This window comes from Opisthocomus hoazin, chromosome 4 (assembly GCF_030867145.1).
Source record: "Opisthocomus hoazin isolate bOpiHoa1 chromosome 4, bOpiHoa1.hap1, whole genome shotgun sequence".
Classification (NCBI taxonomy): Eukaryota; Metazoa; Chordata; class Aves; order Opisthocomiformes; family Opisthocomidae; genus Opisthocomus; species Opisthocomus hoazin.
In genome coordinates, this window is record NC_134417.1 from 79,670,122 (window position 1) to 79,685,911 (window position 15,790).

The following is a 15,790-nucleotide window of genomic DNA, read 5'->3' on the forward strand; positions in this document are numbered from 1 at the left end:
AAAGGTAACATGTAACTCCTGCCACCTCACCGATATATTTTGCATCTTCCTAGCAAATTTATCTTTAAATTCTGATAAAGGGTATCATAATAATTTGAAGTTCTGTGTAACTGTGGATTTTTATTTCTTGTATGCCTCAATGCCTTGCTGTTGGTTTTTTTTTTTTTTCCCTAGACACAAATTTTATGTTGATTCACAAAAATCTGCACTTGTACATTAACTTCCCCAGCACTGTTTGCTCAGATCTGTGTTTCTAGCAGTTTGAATTTTGTCTCATTTTTATTCGTTTAACCTTTGCAATAATGCAAATGAATAAAAATGAGACTCAGTCACTTCCAAATGCCAAAGTGGGCATCTTGTTAACCTAACTAGCTCGAAGAGTGCTTTCCTGCCTAAGTCCACCTGCAGCAGCTCTTGGCTCATTCCAGGGCAGGTTAAGCCACAGAGCTACTTCCTATTGTATACTAGAAATGCTTTTACGGCAGCACTAGCAACCTGTTCCAGCAGTCTTTGAGAGACCTACCTAAACAACCGCTCACAGAGCAGTTGTGGCTGTACCTCCCCTCGGTCTCCCTTGCTAGAAACCACTGGAAGGGAAGGATCGCAGATTTTGATCTGAGGAAGCGATTGCGCTTCCATACACCGGGCTTCCTCAGCAGGAAGAAGACCTCCACCTCAGCCCCACTGACAGCAGGGAAAATTGCCACGTTGATTTAAATGTTTCAACAACTGTCAAGAAGTGTTTCCGGCAATACAGGAAAATACTGGTATACAGTATACAGGTGTGTCAATATTCTGACTGTGGTCAATTGGTGTGTAAATAGCCCCTGTGCATAAATCCCAGTGGAACATCCTTTGCATTTGAGAAGTTAAAATCATTTTTCCCTCCAAGGAGTTAGAGATTGGCATTTTCAATTCCTCCTTTTCATGATCCCAGTAACTTTGTAGACGTGGAGGAGTCTATTAAATTATGGGTTCTTTGAAAGGGACACCAATAATCAAGTCAGCGCTCAATGGAACAAGGTTTTTCCCACAAATCGTGATTGATATCTGTGTCATTAGTAGGGTAGCTGCCCATCTCTTACCATGATTGACAGGTTAATAAGGGACCTGGGGCTATCTTTTCACTGCTAGCACACAACCTAACCAATTGCTTTTAAATGATTGCTAATTTGGTAGAATATAAGCAGAAGGCATAAAAATATCTGGAATAACATGTAGTGCAGCTTTTACTCATGGTATTCCAAGGGGTCCCGTTTTAGAAAACAGATTAGAATGTCATTAATAGATTTTCAATTTTTTTTCAGACACTTAGTTTTTAAAGAAAATCTTGTAGTTGTTCTTTGGTTCAATTAGGAGCAAAAGAGAAGGGAGTTTTGTAATGCAATTGTCCTGTAAAGGAAAATGTTTTAAATTGGGGAGATTATGTGAGAAGACCACCTGTAGGGCATTCATAGCTCTTTTCTATAATGCTCCAAGCCATGCCTTGCTGCCTGCAGTCTGGCTAACAATGCAGGGAAAAGCTGTTTAAAAGGCTGTTCTCCCTCTTCCCTCTGGTGTTCACTAACTGTTACAAGTCTTCCTCTTAAAATAAAATAAAAAAAAAAAAGTCCCAAGTCCCTTTAATTGAAGAACTTTAAGGCTCCATGGTGGCCAATTGGTCTGCAACAAGAGGAACCAGGCAGCAGGGAAAGAAACTTCAGACTATACATCACGTTCGGGGAAGAGAAAAGATCAAAGTTTTCACAAACTCAAAAGAAACCAAGTTCCCTACAGATTAACCCTATTCATTTAGCCCTTCTTAAAGGAATGATGTTCTGAGCCACTGGGCAGACAGGTAAAAAGTTCAACAATTGCTAAAGCATTCTTCTGCTAATTCAACAGCCTTCTGCTCAAATAAATTAGCTTAGTCCTGACAGAAGAACAATACCTTTTCTCTTGAAAAAGGACCATATTTGATATACAAAAGTTAAGTATGAAAGGTTAAGATGTTAGTTTAATCTGTTAAGGAGAGATTGATCTAACAAATCTCAACTCGCTGTCCCACCGTCGTACATGATCTATGAATTTAAAACATTAACCTCCGGCACTTCAGCACGCATCCGCGGAAAGGCAGGTGCTTACAGCAGCCTAGACAACAGATAGGCAGTGTGTGCACATTCCTAAAATAGCACCCGTTTTAAAAGGACACTTAACATGCCATGCGAGATGACTCCTTTGTAAAGGCTCAGTGTAAAGACGCTGTCATCTTTCAAAAAGCAGGGGAGAACTATGGTGAGGCACCTCCCGGTTTTGGCAAACACTTTTTTCAGAGCAACTTCAGTTGAATGACTTGTTTTCCTTGTGCCTACGTTTCTCACCGCTTCAACAGAGGCAGCCATCTATCATACAGCAATGGCTGGAGCATGAACGTAGCTCGTCCTTTATAGCACCACCTGAAGACATGGCAGCTGGAATAACCAGGGCAGGAGTAGGGGAAAAGCTTGAAAAAGTCATTTATCAAAAGTCATTTTATTGACAAAATAGAATACTCATATTTGCTCTTACAGGGGTAGCCTCTAAACTTTTTTACAAAAAAATTTACAGACTGTATAGCTTTGGATATATACATATTTTACACATCTGTACAAGGTAACAAATAATTATATAAATACATCCTTTAATGTAGGAAACCCGTATTTAGCTGGGGTGTATAATTAAGACATGTTTTGATTCAGTCTGTGTTGTAAGGCATTTGCCCGGTCATCAATATCCCAAAAACCTGCAGTCCCAGCAGACTCCCACCTCAGGATGGGGGGGGGTGGTGGGGGGGGAAGACCCTCCCTCCCACGAGTGAGGAGCTGCTGTCAGTCCAGAGTGAATCAGAAGCCGCCGTGCCCTGCGCTCTGCAAGACACGGGTGAGCCCCTACCCTCCTCTACCAGCAAAATAATAAGCTGGCTCCTTGAAGGACACGCTCCCGCATATGAATGGCGTGGAAGGAGGAGGGGGCCGGAGCCCGGGGCCTCTGCCAGCTGCATTGTTCCATACAAGCGGTGGCTAATAAGGACCATTAGGAGTTCATTAATGGCACCAAACAGTGAGGGGGCATTTTATGCAGGCCGGTGTCCCTCACTCCCTAACCTTTGGCCTCTCTCCCCCTCCTCACACTTGAGACAGGGGCATCTGCTTGGGGTAGGAGACAGAGCTGGCGGTGCCTGACCTCCACGTCAGGCCGGTACTGACGTCGCTGTAGAGGGAGCCACCGCCTCCAGCCCCAAGTCCTCCCGCCGTGGCGATGGCCGCCTGCCCGCCTGCCCCGGCCCCTGCGCCCCCAGCCACGGCGGCACCTTTGCTGGCCCAGCAGCAGCGGGTGCAGAGGGCCCTCCAGGACTCGAGGGTCTTGCCAGACCAGACCCAGACGCCGGAGGTGATGCCCACCACCAGGCACATGAAGTACTTGAGCATGAAGACAGCGTAGTCGGGGCGGCGGGCCTGGTCGGGCTGCTGGTCGCGCAGGCAGGGGCAGTTGTGCGTGGCCTCCCAGCGGGGCCGGTTGTGCTGCTCGTAGAAGAGGCAGGCGACCACGCTGGCCGCTGGTACAGTGTAGAGCACGGTGAAGAGGCCCAGGCGTATCATCAGCTTCTCCAGCTTGTGGGTCTTGGTGGGGCCGCCCTGCTGCTTGATGACGCTGCGGATGCGGAAGAGCGAGACGAAGCCGGCGAGCAGGAACATGGAGCCGATGGCCAAGTAGATGAGCAGCGGCGCCAGCACAAAGCCCCGCAGGTTCTCCAGGCTCTGGTTGCCCACATAGCAGATGCCGGCCACGGGGTCGCCGTCGACGGAGCTGAGCGCCAGCACGGCGATGGACTTGACGCTGGGGAGCAGCCAGGCAGCCAGGTGGAAGTACTGCGCGTAGCCGGCGATGGCCTCGTTGCCCCACTTCATGCCGGCGGCGAGGAACCAGGTGAGGGAGAGGATGACCCACCAGATGGAGCTGGCCATGCCGAAGAAGTAGACGAGCAGGAAGACCACGGTGCAGAGCGCCGGGCCGGTGCTCTCGTACCGCACGTGCTCGGCCCCCGCCAGCTCCGGCTGCAGCTCGGCCGCGCCGCCCGCCGCGCCGCGCCCCCCCCCCGCCGCCGCCGCGCCGCCGCCCGCCCCCGCCGCCGCCGCCGCCCCGGCCCCCGCCGCGCCGCCCGCCCCCGCCGCGCCGCCGCTGCACGCCACCTTCTCGTGCCCGGCCACCAGGCGCACCAGGTAGCCGAGGGAGACGAAGAGGTAGCAGGCGGCCAGGAAGATGATGGGGCGCTCGGGGTACTTGAAGCGCTCCATGTCGATGAGGAAGGTGGAGACGGTGGCGAAGGTGGAGAGGAAGCAGAGCACGGACCAGAGCCCGATCCAGAAGGCGGTGAAGGCGCGCTCGTCGGGGCTGAAGTAGGGGTTGTGGCAGGGCAGGGCGCAGTTGGCGATCTGCCCCGTCTTGACGCGGTTGTACAGCGGGTGCCGTTCGCTGGACACCGACACCATGGGCGCCCGGCACTGGCAACCCGGCTCGCAGGGCGGCGGCGGCCGCGGCGGCTTGCGCGGGGCCTCGGCCGGCGGGGCGGGGGGGGGGGGCGGCGGCGGCGGGGTGCGGCGCCCGGGCGGGGCCGCCGGGCCTGGCGCCGCCGCGGAGCGGGGGCTTGGCGGGCGGCGGGGCGGCGGTGGTGAGGTCCGTGCGGTTGTAGTCCATGCAGAGCGTGTCCGGGCTGCCCTGCTCGGGCAGGCGGTCGCAGCGCATCCTGTCCGGCCAGGCGAAGCCGTACTGGCGCATCAGCGGCGCGCAGCCGGCCTTGGCCCGCTCGCAGACGCTGCGGCAGGGCGGCAGCGGCTTCTTGTAGTCCTCCAGGCAGATGGGGGTGTACATGCTGCAGAGGAAGAAGCGCAGGTCGCTGGAGCACTGGATCTCCACCAGCGGCCAGAACTGGTGCACCTCCAGCCCGGCCTCGTCCTGCGTGTCGTGGTTGAACTGGTTGGGCATGTAGGTGTAGTTGTAGCCGATGCCTTTGCAGAGGGGCACGGTGATCTCCTGGCACGACAGCTCCTTGGCCGAGGACGAGGAGGAGGCGGCGGCGGCCGAGGCGGCGGCGCAGCCCGCGCGCTGCAGCAGGGACAGGGCGGCGAGCAGCGAGGTGACTTCCAACAGGTAACTCCACTCCATGCTCGGCGGCGCCGGGCGGCGGCGGCCCCGGCTCCTCTCCCGTCCCGCTACAGCACCCCCCCCGCCCCGGCTGCCCCTCGGGGGGGCGGAGGGCGGCCCCCTCCGCGCCGGCCGCAGGTGAGAGGGCTCGCAGCCCCCGCGGGGCTCCGTCGCCCGGGAGGTAGGCGGCCCCGCGGGCACCCGGTCGAGGGGGAGCCGCCAGAGGAGGGGGGGGGCTCCGCTCACGGAAGGCTCCTCGGCCGCCGTCGCATCGCTCCCGGCGGGGCTGGCTGCGCGGGGGGAGGGGGGTCGCCGCTTCTCCAGCGCCGGCCGGGCACGGAGAAGTTTCGCCGTCGGTCCCCGCGCGGCGCGCCCCGCGGCGCCGGGCTCCCACCGCCCCGAGCGGGCGGGCAGCGGCGCGGCCGGTGCCGGGGCGGGCCGGAGCGGCTCCTCCCGCCTGCCTGCCGCCCCCGCCCGAGCGTCGGGCTCCGCGGCGAGCCGCCCGCCGGCCCTCGCTCTCCGCCTCACCGCCCGCTGCCGGCGGGGCGAGCCGGGCGCCCCTGGCCGCGACCGCGCTACCTGAGCCGCGGGGCGAGCGCGGCGGCGCCTCCACGCAACTTCTCGCTCTCCGACCCCGGCAGCGCCGCTCCGGCCGCCGCGCTCTCATGAATATTTATAGAGAGCGCCGCCTGGCCCCGCCTCCGTGCCCTCGGCCGCCTATCAGTCGGGCCCGGGCGGGGGCCGGGGGGCCGGCCCCAGCCCTCCTTAAGGTGGAGCCGGAGCCCCGGCTGCGGGCCGGCCGCGGTTTTTTCTCTGCGCCGTGGGGGCTCCGGCCCGTACGGGAAGGTGCGGTGCGGTGTGCGGTGCTGCCCCGTGGAACGCTCCCTGCCGGGTGCGTGGGCAGCGGCAGGCAAGCCCCGGTCCGGGCTGCTGCAGGGCGCTTCCTTCCCCTCGCACGGGTTCTCGGCCACCCCAGGTTCGCGCCGTCGAGAGCCGGCACGGCTGGGCGGCTCGGGCAGCGGGCGCGGCCCTACCCGCGTGCCGCGGCGCGCCCACGCCAGCCACCCAGGTTCCCCCGTGGGACTACGGGGAGCGGCCCCGCGCGGTTCGAGCCGGTGCTCCTCCGCCCGGGGAGGTACTGAGGTGGGCTGCGGGTGCCCGGTTCCAGCCGGGCCGCGGCCGCTCGAGGCGCGGCGCGGTGTCTCCTGGCGGCGGGGCGCCGCCGCGCGAGGCCGCAAAGGGCTGAGGCGCCACGCGCGCGCCTCGCTCCCCGCGCAGGCGCCGCCGCGCGAGGCCGCCCCCTGTCCCGCCGCTCCGCCCGGTGCCCGCCGCCCGCCGCCCTCCGCGCCCGGGGCGGCCCTGAGCTGCCCCGCTGCTGTTCGCCGCCCCGCTGTGGGGAACGGGGGGGAAGGAGGAGGGTGTTTCGGCGGCCCCTCGGCAGCCGGGCCACCTTAAGGGGAGCGGCTGCGGGCGGCGGGCTCGGTGCGCGGCGGGGCCGTCCCGGGGGGTTGTCGTCCTCCCAGGACAGGGCGTTTGTTCGCTAATTGCGGCGCCGTGCGGAGCTCACGCTGGGGCTTTAATGGCTGTGATGGCGGGAGGGCGGCGCGGCGGGGGCTGCCGTCCGGCAGCGTGGAATTCCGCCCTTCGCCCGGTTTCGACGCAGGGCCGGGGCGGCGGGGGGGAGGGAGCCGGCCCCGGGGGGGCGGTCCGGGAGCGGCAGAGCGGGCGCCGGGACGGAATTAAACGCGTGAGGCAAACCACCCCCGCCCCCCGCCGCGGCTGCCGGCCGTGCTGGCGGGCTGCGCTCCTCGCCTGTCCGCCCCGCCGCTGGCATGGCCTGCCCCGGGGGAGGAGACGGGCGATGACGGGGCCGTCAGCGCGCCTGCTGCGCGGCCATCGCGGTGTTGGCGGAGCCCGCTGTGCGGCCAGCGCCCACCTGCGGGCAGGGCTCGGGGCCGTGGGGCGCGTCCCGCTGCCGCGCGTGGGCTGCGGCTGCTGGTCAGAACGCGAACTTTCCCGCGCGCAGGAGATGGCTGCTTCGGTGCTGATTCCCCTCCGGGAAGAGTGCTGGGGATCGAGCGGTGCCCAGCGGAGAAACCGGGATGAGAGGCTTCTCCGGCTGAGGGCTCCGTGGCTGACAGAGGCTGAAAAAGGCTCTTTCCAGCCCTGGATGCGATGCTCCGTGTTAAGCAGTGGCTGCTGGGCTGCTGGCTGCTTGGAGGGTGCCTTACTGAAAAATCTGTCCAGAATGTAAAAACGAGTGAGTCTGGGCGAGTCTGTAAATTACGGCTCTGTCAGGGTTCCTGTTGCCTGTTACAAAGTACCTTTTTACGCTGAACTTCAGCTCTACACTACAGAGACAGCAGATGTGAGGTGATGGCTTCCAAAAGCAACACAGATGCTGTAAAATTTCCATTGCAATATTTCAGCAAGGAAACTCAGGAGACGTGCTGAATGCTGCAGTTCAGAATTAGACTGTAACTCCCCTAGAAATGAGAGAATACCAAGTTTCTCAACAGTACACTTGGCTTCATTTTTACTGTCGTTCGTATGCTCTTGTTTTCTTACAGCATGAAAAGAAACCCAGCACAGCAATAGAGTGTCTTGAAGCAGTTCAGTGATGACAAAATTGATAATCTGGGACTTTATGGCAATTTAGTAATGACTGTGCGTGCAAGCTCCCTAGTAAGACCATGATAATTTTTGAAATTGTCTTTCAGGTGTATAGAACCGCACAGCTGTGGGGAGGCTGCTTTGCTTGATGTGACTGAAAAGCAGCCTGGGTAGCTCAGGACTGTGGAATCGCAGCCCACTGTGTGTTTCTTATACACTGAGACATCCCTGAAGTCAGTGGAACTACCGAGATGAAGGAATCAAGGGTCAAGTCCTTAAAATGGTTTGTGTGTTTATTCCAGAAAATACAGCAGCTGCTCTTTCTGAAAAGCTGAGCTTTGCTATAGCAATACAGATTGCTTTAGAGCACCTTTCGCAGGGATTTCAAAACAGACAGCCAATCCTCAAGTCATGCAGGAATATAAATGCGGCAAGGATGTCACAGCTGCTACAACCTTTTGCAGACCTGTAGGTCTGACAAGTAGATAACACTTCTACAGGTCTTTGTTGCCACAGATATTCATGCCTCTCTTATCCAAACATTCAGGTTTGTCACTGGCCTCTCTAACATAAGCTTAATTTTTGTGTGCATCTAAGGCTTTGCATTTGGGATTATATAGATCACACCAAAACAGGTAATGGTAACTACAGGGCATTTTAGTTTGAGGTTAGTAAATTGGCTCTTGATTTTTTTTTTTCACTTGAAAGAAAAACACCACATAAAATCTATGATTTAAAATGGTATTTTGTTTATTTAAAGATACAGATATTTAGCTTAGAAGAGTCAGAAATTGCTTTTTAATTCCCACCTAATGTTCTCCAGTAAATTTTATTGTGGCATTGTCTGCATTGGATAGGTCAATGAGTAGTGCTTTTATAAAAATGTTTGAAAAGAAGAACTCGGTCCATGGAAGTTGTTCAAATAATCTTGTTAGAATGAAGCCTTGACTGAACGCAGTAATTTCATGGGTTAAACCCAGAAGGGGCTGTCTAGGCTGATCTCCTTCCTATCGCAGGACACAGAGCTTTATCCAGCGACTGTCTATGCAAGTGCTGGTTAGCCACAAGACATAGGGGATTTTGCATGGCCGATACAGTGAACAACACCATGAAACTAGAAACTGTGGAACTTTCTGAGGACAGGGTAAATGGGAACAGGAAGAAAGAGTATTTTTACAGGTGTGTTCATAGACATCTTACCGTGTTCAGCTTTTCCCTAAAAAGTACCCATGAAAAGTAAGAGAAACTGTTCTTTCCAGTCCCATCGTTTTCTCTCACATGCCAGCTGCAGTCCAGAACTGAGCGACATGATGGGCAGGCCAAGGGTGGGAAGGAACACGTTGATCTCTACTTCTGCAAGTCTGCAAAGCAGAAGTTACGAGTAAAAATTCAGCACTGTGAAACCTGCAAAGAAATAGGGATGGGAGAGTACAGTGTGCGTATATATCTTATATTTTGATAGATATTTTTCCTTTCACAAAAAAGTTGAACGGGGTTGACACATCTTCTGAGGCAGCCTGCATTTTACTGTGAATCATGAGAACTTTTTGTAGACAAGAAGAACAGTGTTCTGCTTACATCTTTTCAGGGATGTCAAAGCTGATCATGGATGGGCACAGTACCGTGATGCTACTGTTGGTCAGTGGGACGTGAGAGCGCCTTGAGGCAAGAAGAAATTACGCTGAACACAACCTGCTGCAGTAGCTACTGCTGGACTGCAGTGAGCAGGCGGCAGAGGAGGAGGAGAAACTGCTGGAAGAGTACTTTGCTGTCCCCTTACCATAAAGGAGGATGACAAAGTGACTGATCAGTGCCACGTTCTGAGGATTGCTCCAACAGTGAAGCTGCAGGCTGTGGACATGAATGTGGCTGGAGGATTTTCTGCTGAACGTAGGAGCAGACCATGATGAGGCTTCTTCCTGAAGCTGCTTTGGATGTGTGGGCTTCGCTGGAGAAGCAGCACGAGCAGCAGAATCAGCATATAGAGTCAGTGGGGACAGCAGTTCAGCATGAGGGCAACGTTAAGATGAACACATATCGAAGGGCTTACCTTTGTTCTCCCACACTACGCAGTTGATGATTGGGCTGCAATGTATTTGCCAACTCAGTGTAATTGTACATTGCTTCATTTCTCATTGGTGAAACAATGCAGAAAGAGGGAATGCAAGAAAATGTGTATTATAAGGATTATGAAAGAAAATAAATGTTCTTGAGGGCAATCTTTTTTCATTTTCGTTAATATTATTTTTTAATTTTGCCCATTATTTAGCAAGCTTTATACCTTCCTGCACTACAAATTGTAATACCTTGTGGTGTGATGTTTCACACATGAGAAATCATGTGACTTTTGAAGGTAAATTGTCTTGAGTTAAACAGTCCGTTGATTCATTGTCACTGTATTTGGAGAATAATACAAATATCATGCAGTTAAATTGCAAACCATATTAAGTATGTATGGACCTAGTGAGTAGCGTTATCTTCCTCTGATTGCCCGGGTAACCATTAATTTACTTTCTGACAACTGCTAGAACATTAGTACATAAATGCACCCATGAATCTTGGGAAGCTTATGTGGATTCAGGCTGGCAAGGAGAGGTTTAGTCTCTGGCGATAATATAAGAGTATACACATGCACCACTGTCTCCTAAAAGTCAAAGCCTGTCCAGAAATCTAGCATGCCAGTGACTTCTGCGGTCATATTTGTGAGTCTCTCTCCGTGTTTCATCAAATTGTCGTTAATGCTCATATATACTCAAATGGCACATGTAGCATCATTACTCCCAGCATGGGTTGGGAAGTCCATTTGGTCTTGGAAGCCTGGGGGTATAAAGCCCTGCAAAGCTTCTGGTAGTTACCTGCTGCTACTGCGTTGCCACCTGACTTACTTGACTGAACCATAGTCATCGGAAGTGGGCAGCTGCCAAATAAAAATTATAAGCTGGCTTGAAGATGGTGTGGTATGCATGTATCTGTTCTTTCCTGTCGGATCTGCTGGAGGAATTAAGGCGACTCTATCTATTAACTTGACCTACTTAAATTTATGGCATCTGTATTTGGGTCAGTTGATTATGGATGGGGTAATAGCACAAGTAACTCTTACTGACTCTGAGTATTGATACTGAGAGGGTAGAAGGAAGAACCACAACAGAGAAGCTGGGGAGTGCAGGATCCTCTCTCTTATACTGTAAATCAGAGTTGGAGTGGCTCGGTTGCCACAGTGCAAGGAGCCCTGGCACTCCTGGCAAGAAATATAGCGCTCTCCTAGCTGATCCAGCCTGTTGGGAGTAGACACGAGAGAAGGAGATACGAAAGACTTTGAGCTAAGGGTCCCCTGTCTGCAGTAGGCTAATCTGGGCTGTCGGAGACAAGATTAGGCAGCGTAGTCCGCTTTGACTTAGTAACTTTTGCATAAACTATGTGGAGACGTTAGCTTACATGTTTGGCTTCTCACATGCTATAAATTAAATGAGGTGATGCACTTATGAGTGGGAAGTGAACTGAAGAAAAAATGACACTTTGCGTTGAAAGGCATGGATAAGGATAAAAGCCAGATATGAGAAAGCGAAACTTTGTGTAACTGATTTGAAGAGGAATGTGTGTCGTTAAATCCTTGAACAATACAAAGTTGTTCATAAATTCTGACACTATTTTTTGCACCTCGTAAGTCAGTAATAACATAATTTAAGGGAATAATGTTTTGCATACACGTTTGAAGTGGACATTTTTAAAGTTTCATTGTTTCCAATCCCAACTTTTGATGGAGGATGCATAGTAGTAATTTTTAAAATATTGAGTGATAAAAATCACATGGAGAAATTCTTACTGAAGTTACTCATTGCCCTGGAGTTAAAATGGAAATAACAAGCATATCTTTCATCACTCATTTTGAATATTTATTCTTTGTATTTCACTTGTGCTAACCGAATTTTTTATCTCTGGGGTTAGATCCTGACTAATCCTTCACTGTGCTAATTTTGCTGGGACGACACAGAAGTGGCTGGTGATTCCAAATATGAATAAGGACAGCAGGCTTGGGCTTGTGCTAATTTTGATGAATAAATTGGCCTTGAGAATGACAAATTGTGTTAGCACTTTATAACGTTAGACAGTCAAAGATGTTAACTCTGTGCAGGGAATCAGCATTAGGCAGTGTTTGGAACTGCTTACAGGGAGCTCTCAGGTGCCTAGTCTCAGCAGAAACTCACTGTTAAAAACCTTTCTCTATTTTTTGTTTTAATAAAAGAATGGTGTGATTGAAAATCAAATTGTTGAGAGAAATTTCACTGTAATAGCAAAATGTCCTTCCTTCCATTTTACCCACTGAGTTTTTAATAAGGATATTGCTTTGCCTGTTCCTTTGAATTTTGCTGGTTCTTAGTTGGTGCTAATGATGGCAGTAGTTAGTCCTCTGTCTGTGTGATGGGGGAAAAGAATGTAGTACCCCACTGGTGTAAGATTTTTTTTGCATTGTCTTTTGTGGGCTCACAACAGTGTTACAAATGATGCAGGTCTTGGTTGATTTCTTGTCTTTTATTTCTTTTATGTATTACATTTTTTATTTGTACTTACTATTTTATGTACACATTTTTATTTTATTTGTTATTTTATGTATACATTTATTTTGCCCTCGGGGTGGGGGTGACTCAATTGTATGAGTACGTATGCAGCTCTGAGGTGCATTAGGAGTAGTGTGGCCAGCAGGTCGAGGGAGGGTCTCCTTCCCCTATGCTCTGCCCTAGTGAGGCCCCATCTGGAGTACTGTGTCCAGTTCTGGGCTCCCCAGTTCAAGAAAGATGAGAAGCTACTGGAGAGAGTCCAGCAGAGGGCTATGAGGATGATGAGGGGAATGGAGCATCTCTCCTATGAGGAGAGGATGAGGGAGCTGGGCTTGTTCAGCCTGAAGAAGAGAAGGCTGCGAGGGGACCTGATAAATGCTTACAAATATCTGAGGGTGGGTGTGAGGAGGATGGGGCCAAACTCTTTTCAGTGGTGCCCAGTGACAGAACAAGGGGCAGTGGGCACAAACTGAAGCACAGGAAGTTTCGTCTGAACATGAGGAAGAACTTCTTCCCTCTGAGGGTGACGGAGCCCTGGAACAGGCTGCCCAGGGAGGTTTGTGGATTCTCCTTCTCTGGAGATATTCAAGACCCGCCTGGACAAGGTCCTGTGCAGCCTGCTGTGGTGACCCTGCTTTGGCAGGGGGGTTGGAGTAGATGATCTCCAGAGGTCCCTTCCAACCCCTACCATTCTGTGATTCTGTGTGGCAGGAAACAGACACAGGGGAGGAGATGGATATTAGAAATTTGGTTCTAACGTTGTCCCTGGTAGTATTAATCGGGTGCTTCTCTGTCTTGGTCTGGTCAGGGTCTGTTTCTGGATGAGAGGCTTTCAATTCTTCAGTGGATTGTGGGGTTCCAAGAAAAGGGGTGATAACAGTCATAGTGGGATAGCTGTTAGTCTCAACTGTTTATTGCACTAGCCTTATCAAATTTATTCCTTCTAGTTAATTCACTGAAATAGAGAGCCCTGAAAGGGATTAATAAACGCAGTATCTCATTTTCTTGCTACTTTGCCAATTTTGCTATACAGAATTTTTTTTATTACAGATTTCTTACCTAGTGAGTGTAGCCATTGCTTGATGCTTGTCTTTGTCCTTTGATTTTGTATGTTAGGCTGGTTGGTCTTTTGTAACGTAGGGCTCATACACAAAGTTATGCCATCAAACAAGTCCTTATTGTTTTTGTTTGGTTTTAGCTTCTTGGCTTTTGAACAGTCCTGCTAACAGGATCGCTATGGAAAATTTGAAGCATTTTACTGCTGTTTAAATTTTTTCTGAGTTGTGTGTGGATGGATCCAGGTGCCGGGTTTGAATCTGCGGGTTAATGAATAAGACCTTGCTTGACCTGTGAAATTTCCTGCATGAATTTTTAGTAAAAAATGCCAAGCTTTTTTCATTTTTGTCTTAATTTTCCAGGAAAAACTACATGCTTTGTCTGAAAACTAAAGCTTCTTGATTTGAAATGTTACTGTGTTCTTCCTGACATCATCTGGATGCCTGCTGGTCCTATCCTGCAAGGCTGAGGCTGTGGTTGCCTACCACCTGCAACACTGTGCCGTGATCTTTCTGCTTTGGAGGACGTGCTGGAAGTAGAGAGTCCCTTGAAGTGACCTATTAGTGGAGTTGTTATTTAAATGGTAAGTCTAGTTGCTAGAGGAGATCTGCCACGTAAAGCAGGTAAGCCACAGATTTAATGAGATGCTATGCTAGAATTTCTTAATAACATTTTTTGTTTTCAATCAAAATATTTTGGTTTGTAAGTTTGGCTTTTTGGTAAGAAAAGTATATTTGCAGAAGCACATACGTAGACATGCAAAAAAAAAAAAAAATCCGACCAAAAAGTGTTTAGCTGAAAGCCTCGTTTCCCATCAAAAATAGAAGCAGTGGAAAATTTTCAAGCAGCCATATATTTAACCTCCTTGGATCAAAATTCAGTTGTTGGGTTCTCGGAGGCTCACAGAGGTTTTTTGCTGCTTTTGTTAGGGTGTCTGTTTTTTCACTCATGACATCTGCCTGCTTTTCCAGCTGTATTCAACCTTGTTATAATTCCTGCTATTGCAGCGTTTTAGTGTGCTTGGAATGCTGGTTCCCACTGGACTCCACTTGCTGGGATATCTGCAAACTCAAAGTTTCTTTCAAGGGGTGCGTCAATCTTGCTTTTTTATTTTGGCTGGGTTTTAATAAGCAAATGTGGGTAGCCATATCCACTGTCCACTGAATATACACAAAACATAGCATCAGTGCGATACAGTTCTTAGTTCCTTACCCAAGGTAGCCTTGTTTTGGGTTGTTGTGGATGCAAACAGTATATGTGAGTTTAAGGTGTAATGGGCTAAGTCCTTGAAAGAGAATACCTGTTGGGCAAGCTAAACAGATAAATCATGTCAGTCTCAGGAATTCGTGAGTAGAATATAGTTGAAGGCTGGGGAGTTACTCTGGGGAAATACTGTATTTGATATCTTTGCTCATACTCTCTTCTCTTGGCTCTGACTTGTGGCTGTTTTTGGAAGCAGGATAGTTGCCTAATGGACTTTTGATCTGAAATGACATAGCCATCCTTGGGTAAGGAGAAATACACCGATAAATGAGTAAGTGCAGGCTTTGGCAATCTGAAATTCAGCAAAATTTATCAGAAATTAAACTCCTCCCTCCAAGCAAAGTGTAAGCCAATTGCAAAAGACATGAGCGTGGGGTTAGAGAATTTCATCTGAATCAGTTTTAATTCTGGACTCCCAAACTTCCTGTTGATTTTTTTTCTTTTTTGCTTTTGCAGCTTCCATTTCTCTTTCATTTCTTCTTGTAGCGTCAAGAATTTGCTACAACTGTGTCTTAAATACAACTGTGAGCCTTTTTGGATGTTCTTCTGAAGCTAGTGGGTAGAACATTAGTGTAAGAATTGTGCAGAGCTCACTGGACTTTGTATTAAGACAAGAAGAGAAAACAAAGCAAATACTGAAATTCAGGGAGGGAAATTGTTAATATGACCTACATTAGTTTTAGTATGTGCTATGTTCTGTCATTAGTTCAGTGCTAGAATGCAATTTGTAGCCAGAATCTATCAGCAACTGGCAACATGTGGTGTTCCTTAAGCAAAAGTTGATTGTTATTCTTTATTGCTTGCTTTGCATCTTAGCACTTTTACAGAAGTATCTTTCCAGATATTTTTAGCTTTGTTTTCATGGCTTTTTAATTTAGATTGCTTCATGACTGCTGAACAAGACTATGCTTTTTTAACCTTCACAGGTATTAATGATCAAATCTGTAAAAGAGCATATGCTTAGTTTTGTAAGACAGCAACTAATTTTTTTCTGTATTTTTAATAAACTCTTCAGAAGTTTTACGATTACCTGAAAGTAGATATATCTAGTTACACTTCTGTATACTTAAGTTTACTTGGTGGTTATACTGACCAAAATAGATGGGGTATCTTTTATTTCTTTTCCTGACAGGGTATATGTT

General features: G+C 50.2%; 1 protein-coding gene and 1 long non-coding RNA gene across 2 annotated transcripts; one reads left to right on the top strand and one right to left on the bottom strand.

The window, feature by feature from the left end:
- Nucleotides 1-2,492: 2,492 nt before the first annotated feature.
- FZD8 (frizzled class receptor 8) lies at nt 2,493-5,526 on the bottom strand. Its single transcript, XM_075419706.1, is given in 2 exon segments — nt 2,493-4,569; nt 4,571-5,526. Coding segments are annotated over 2 exon segments (2,037 nt in total). The 5' UTR covers nt 5,182-5,526; the 3' UTR covers nt 2,493-3,143.
- Nucleotides 5,527-7,195: 1,669 nt separating this feature from the next.
- On the top strand, nt 7,196-10,721 carry LOC142361197 (uncharacterized). Its single transcript, XR_012763808.1, has 2 exons — nt 7,196-7,420; nt 9,362-10,721. It is a non-coding gene; the product is annotated as an uncharacterized LOC142361197 (long non-coding RNA).
- The last annotated feature ends 5,069 nt before the right edge of the window (nt 10,722-15,790 follow it).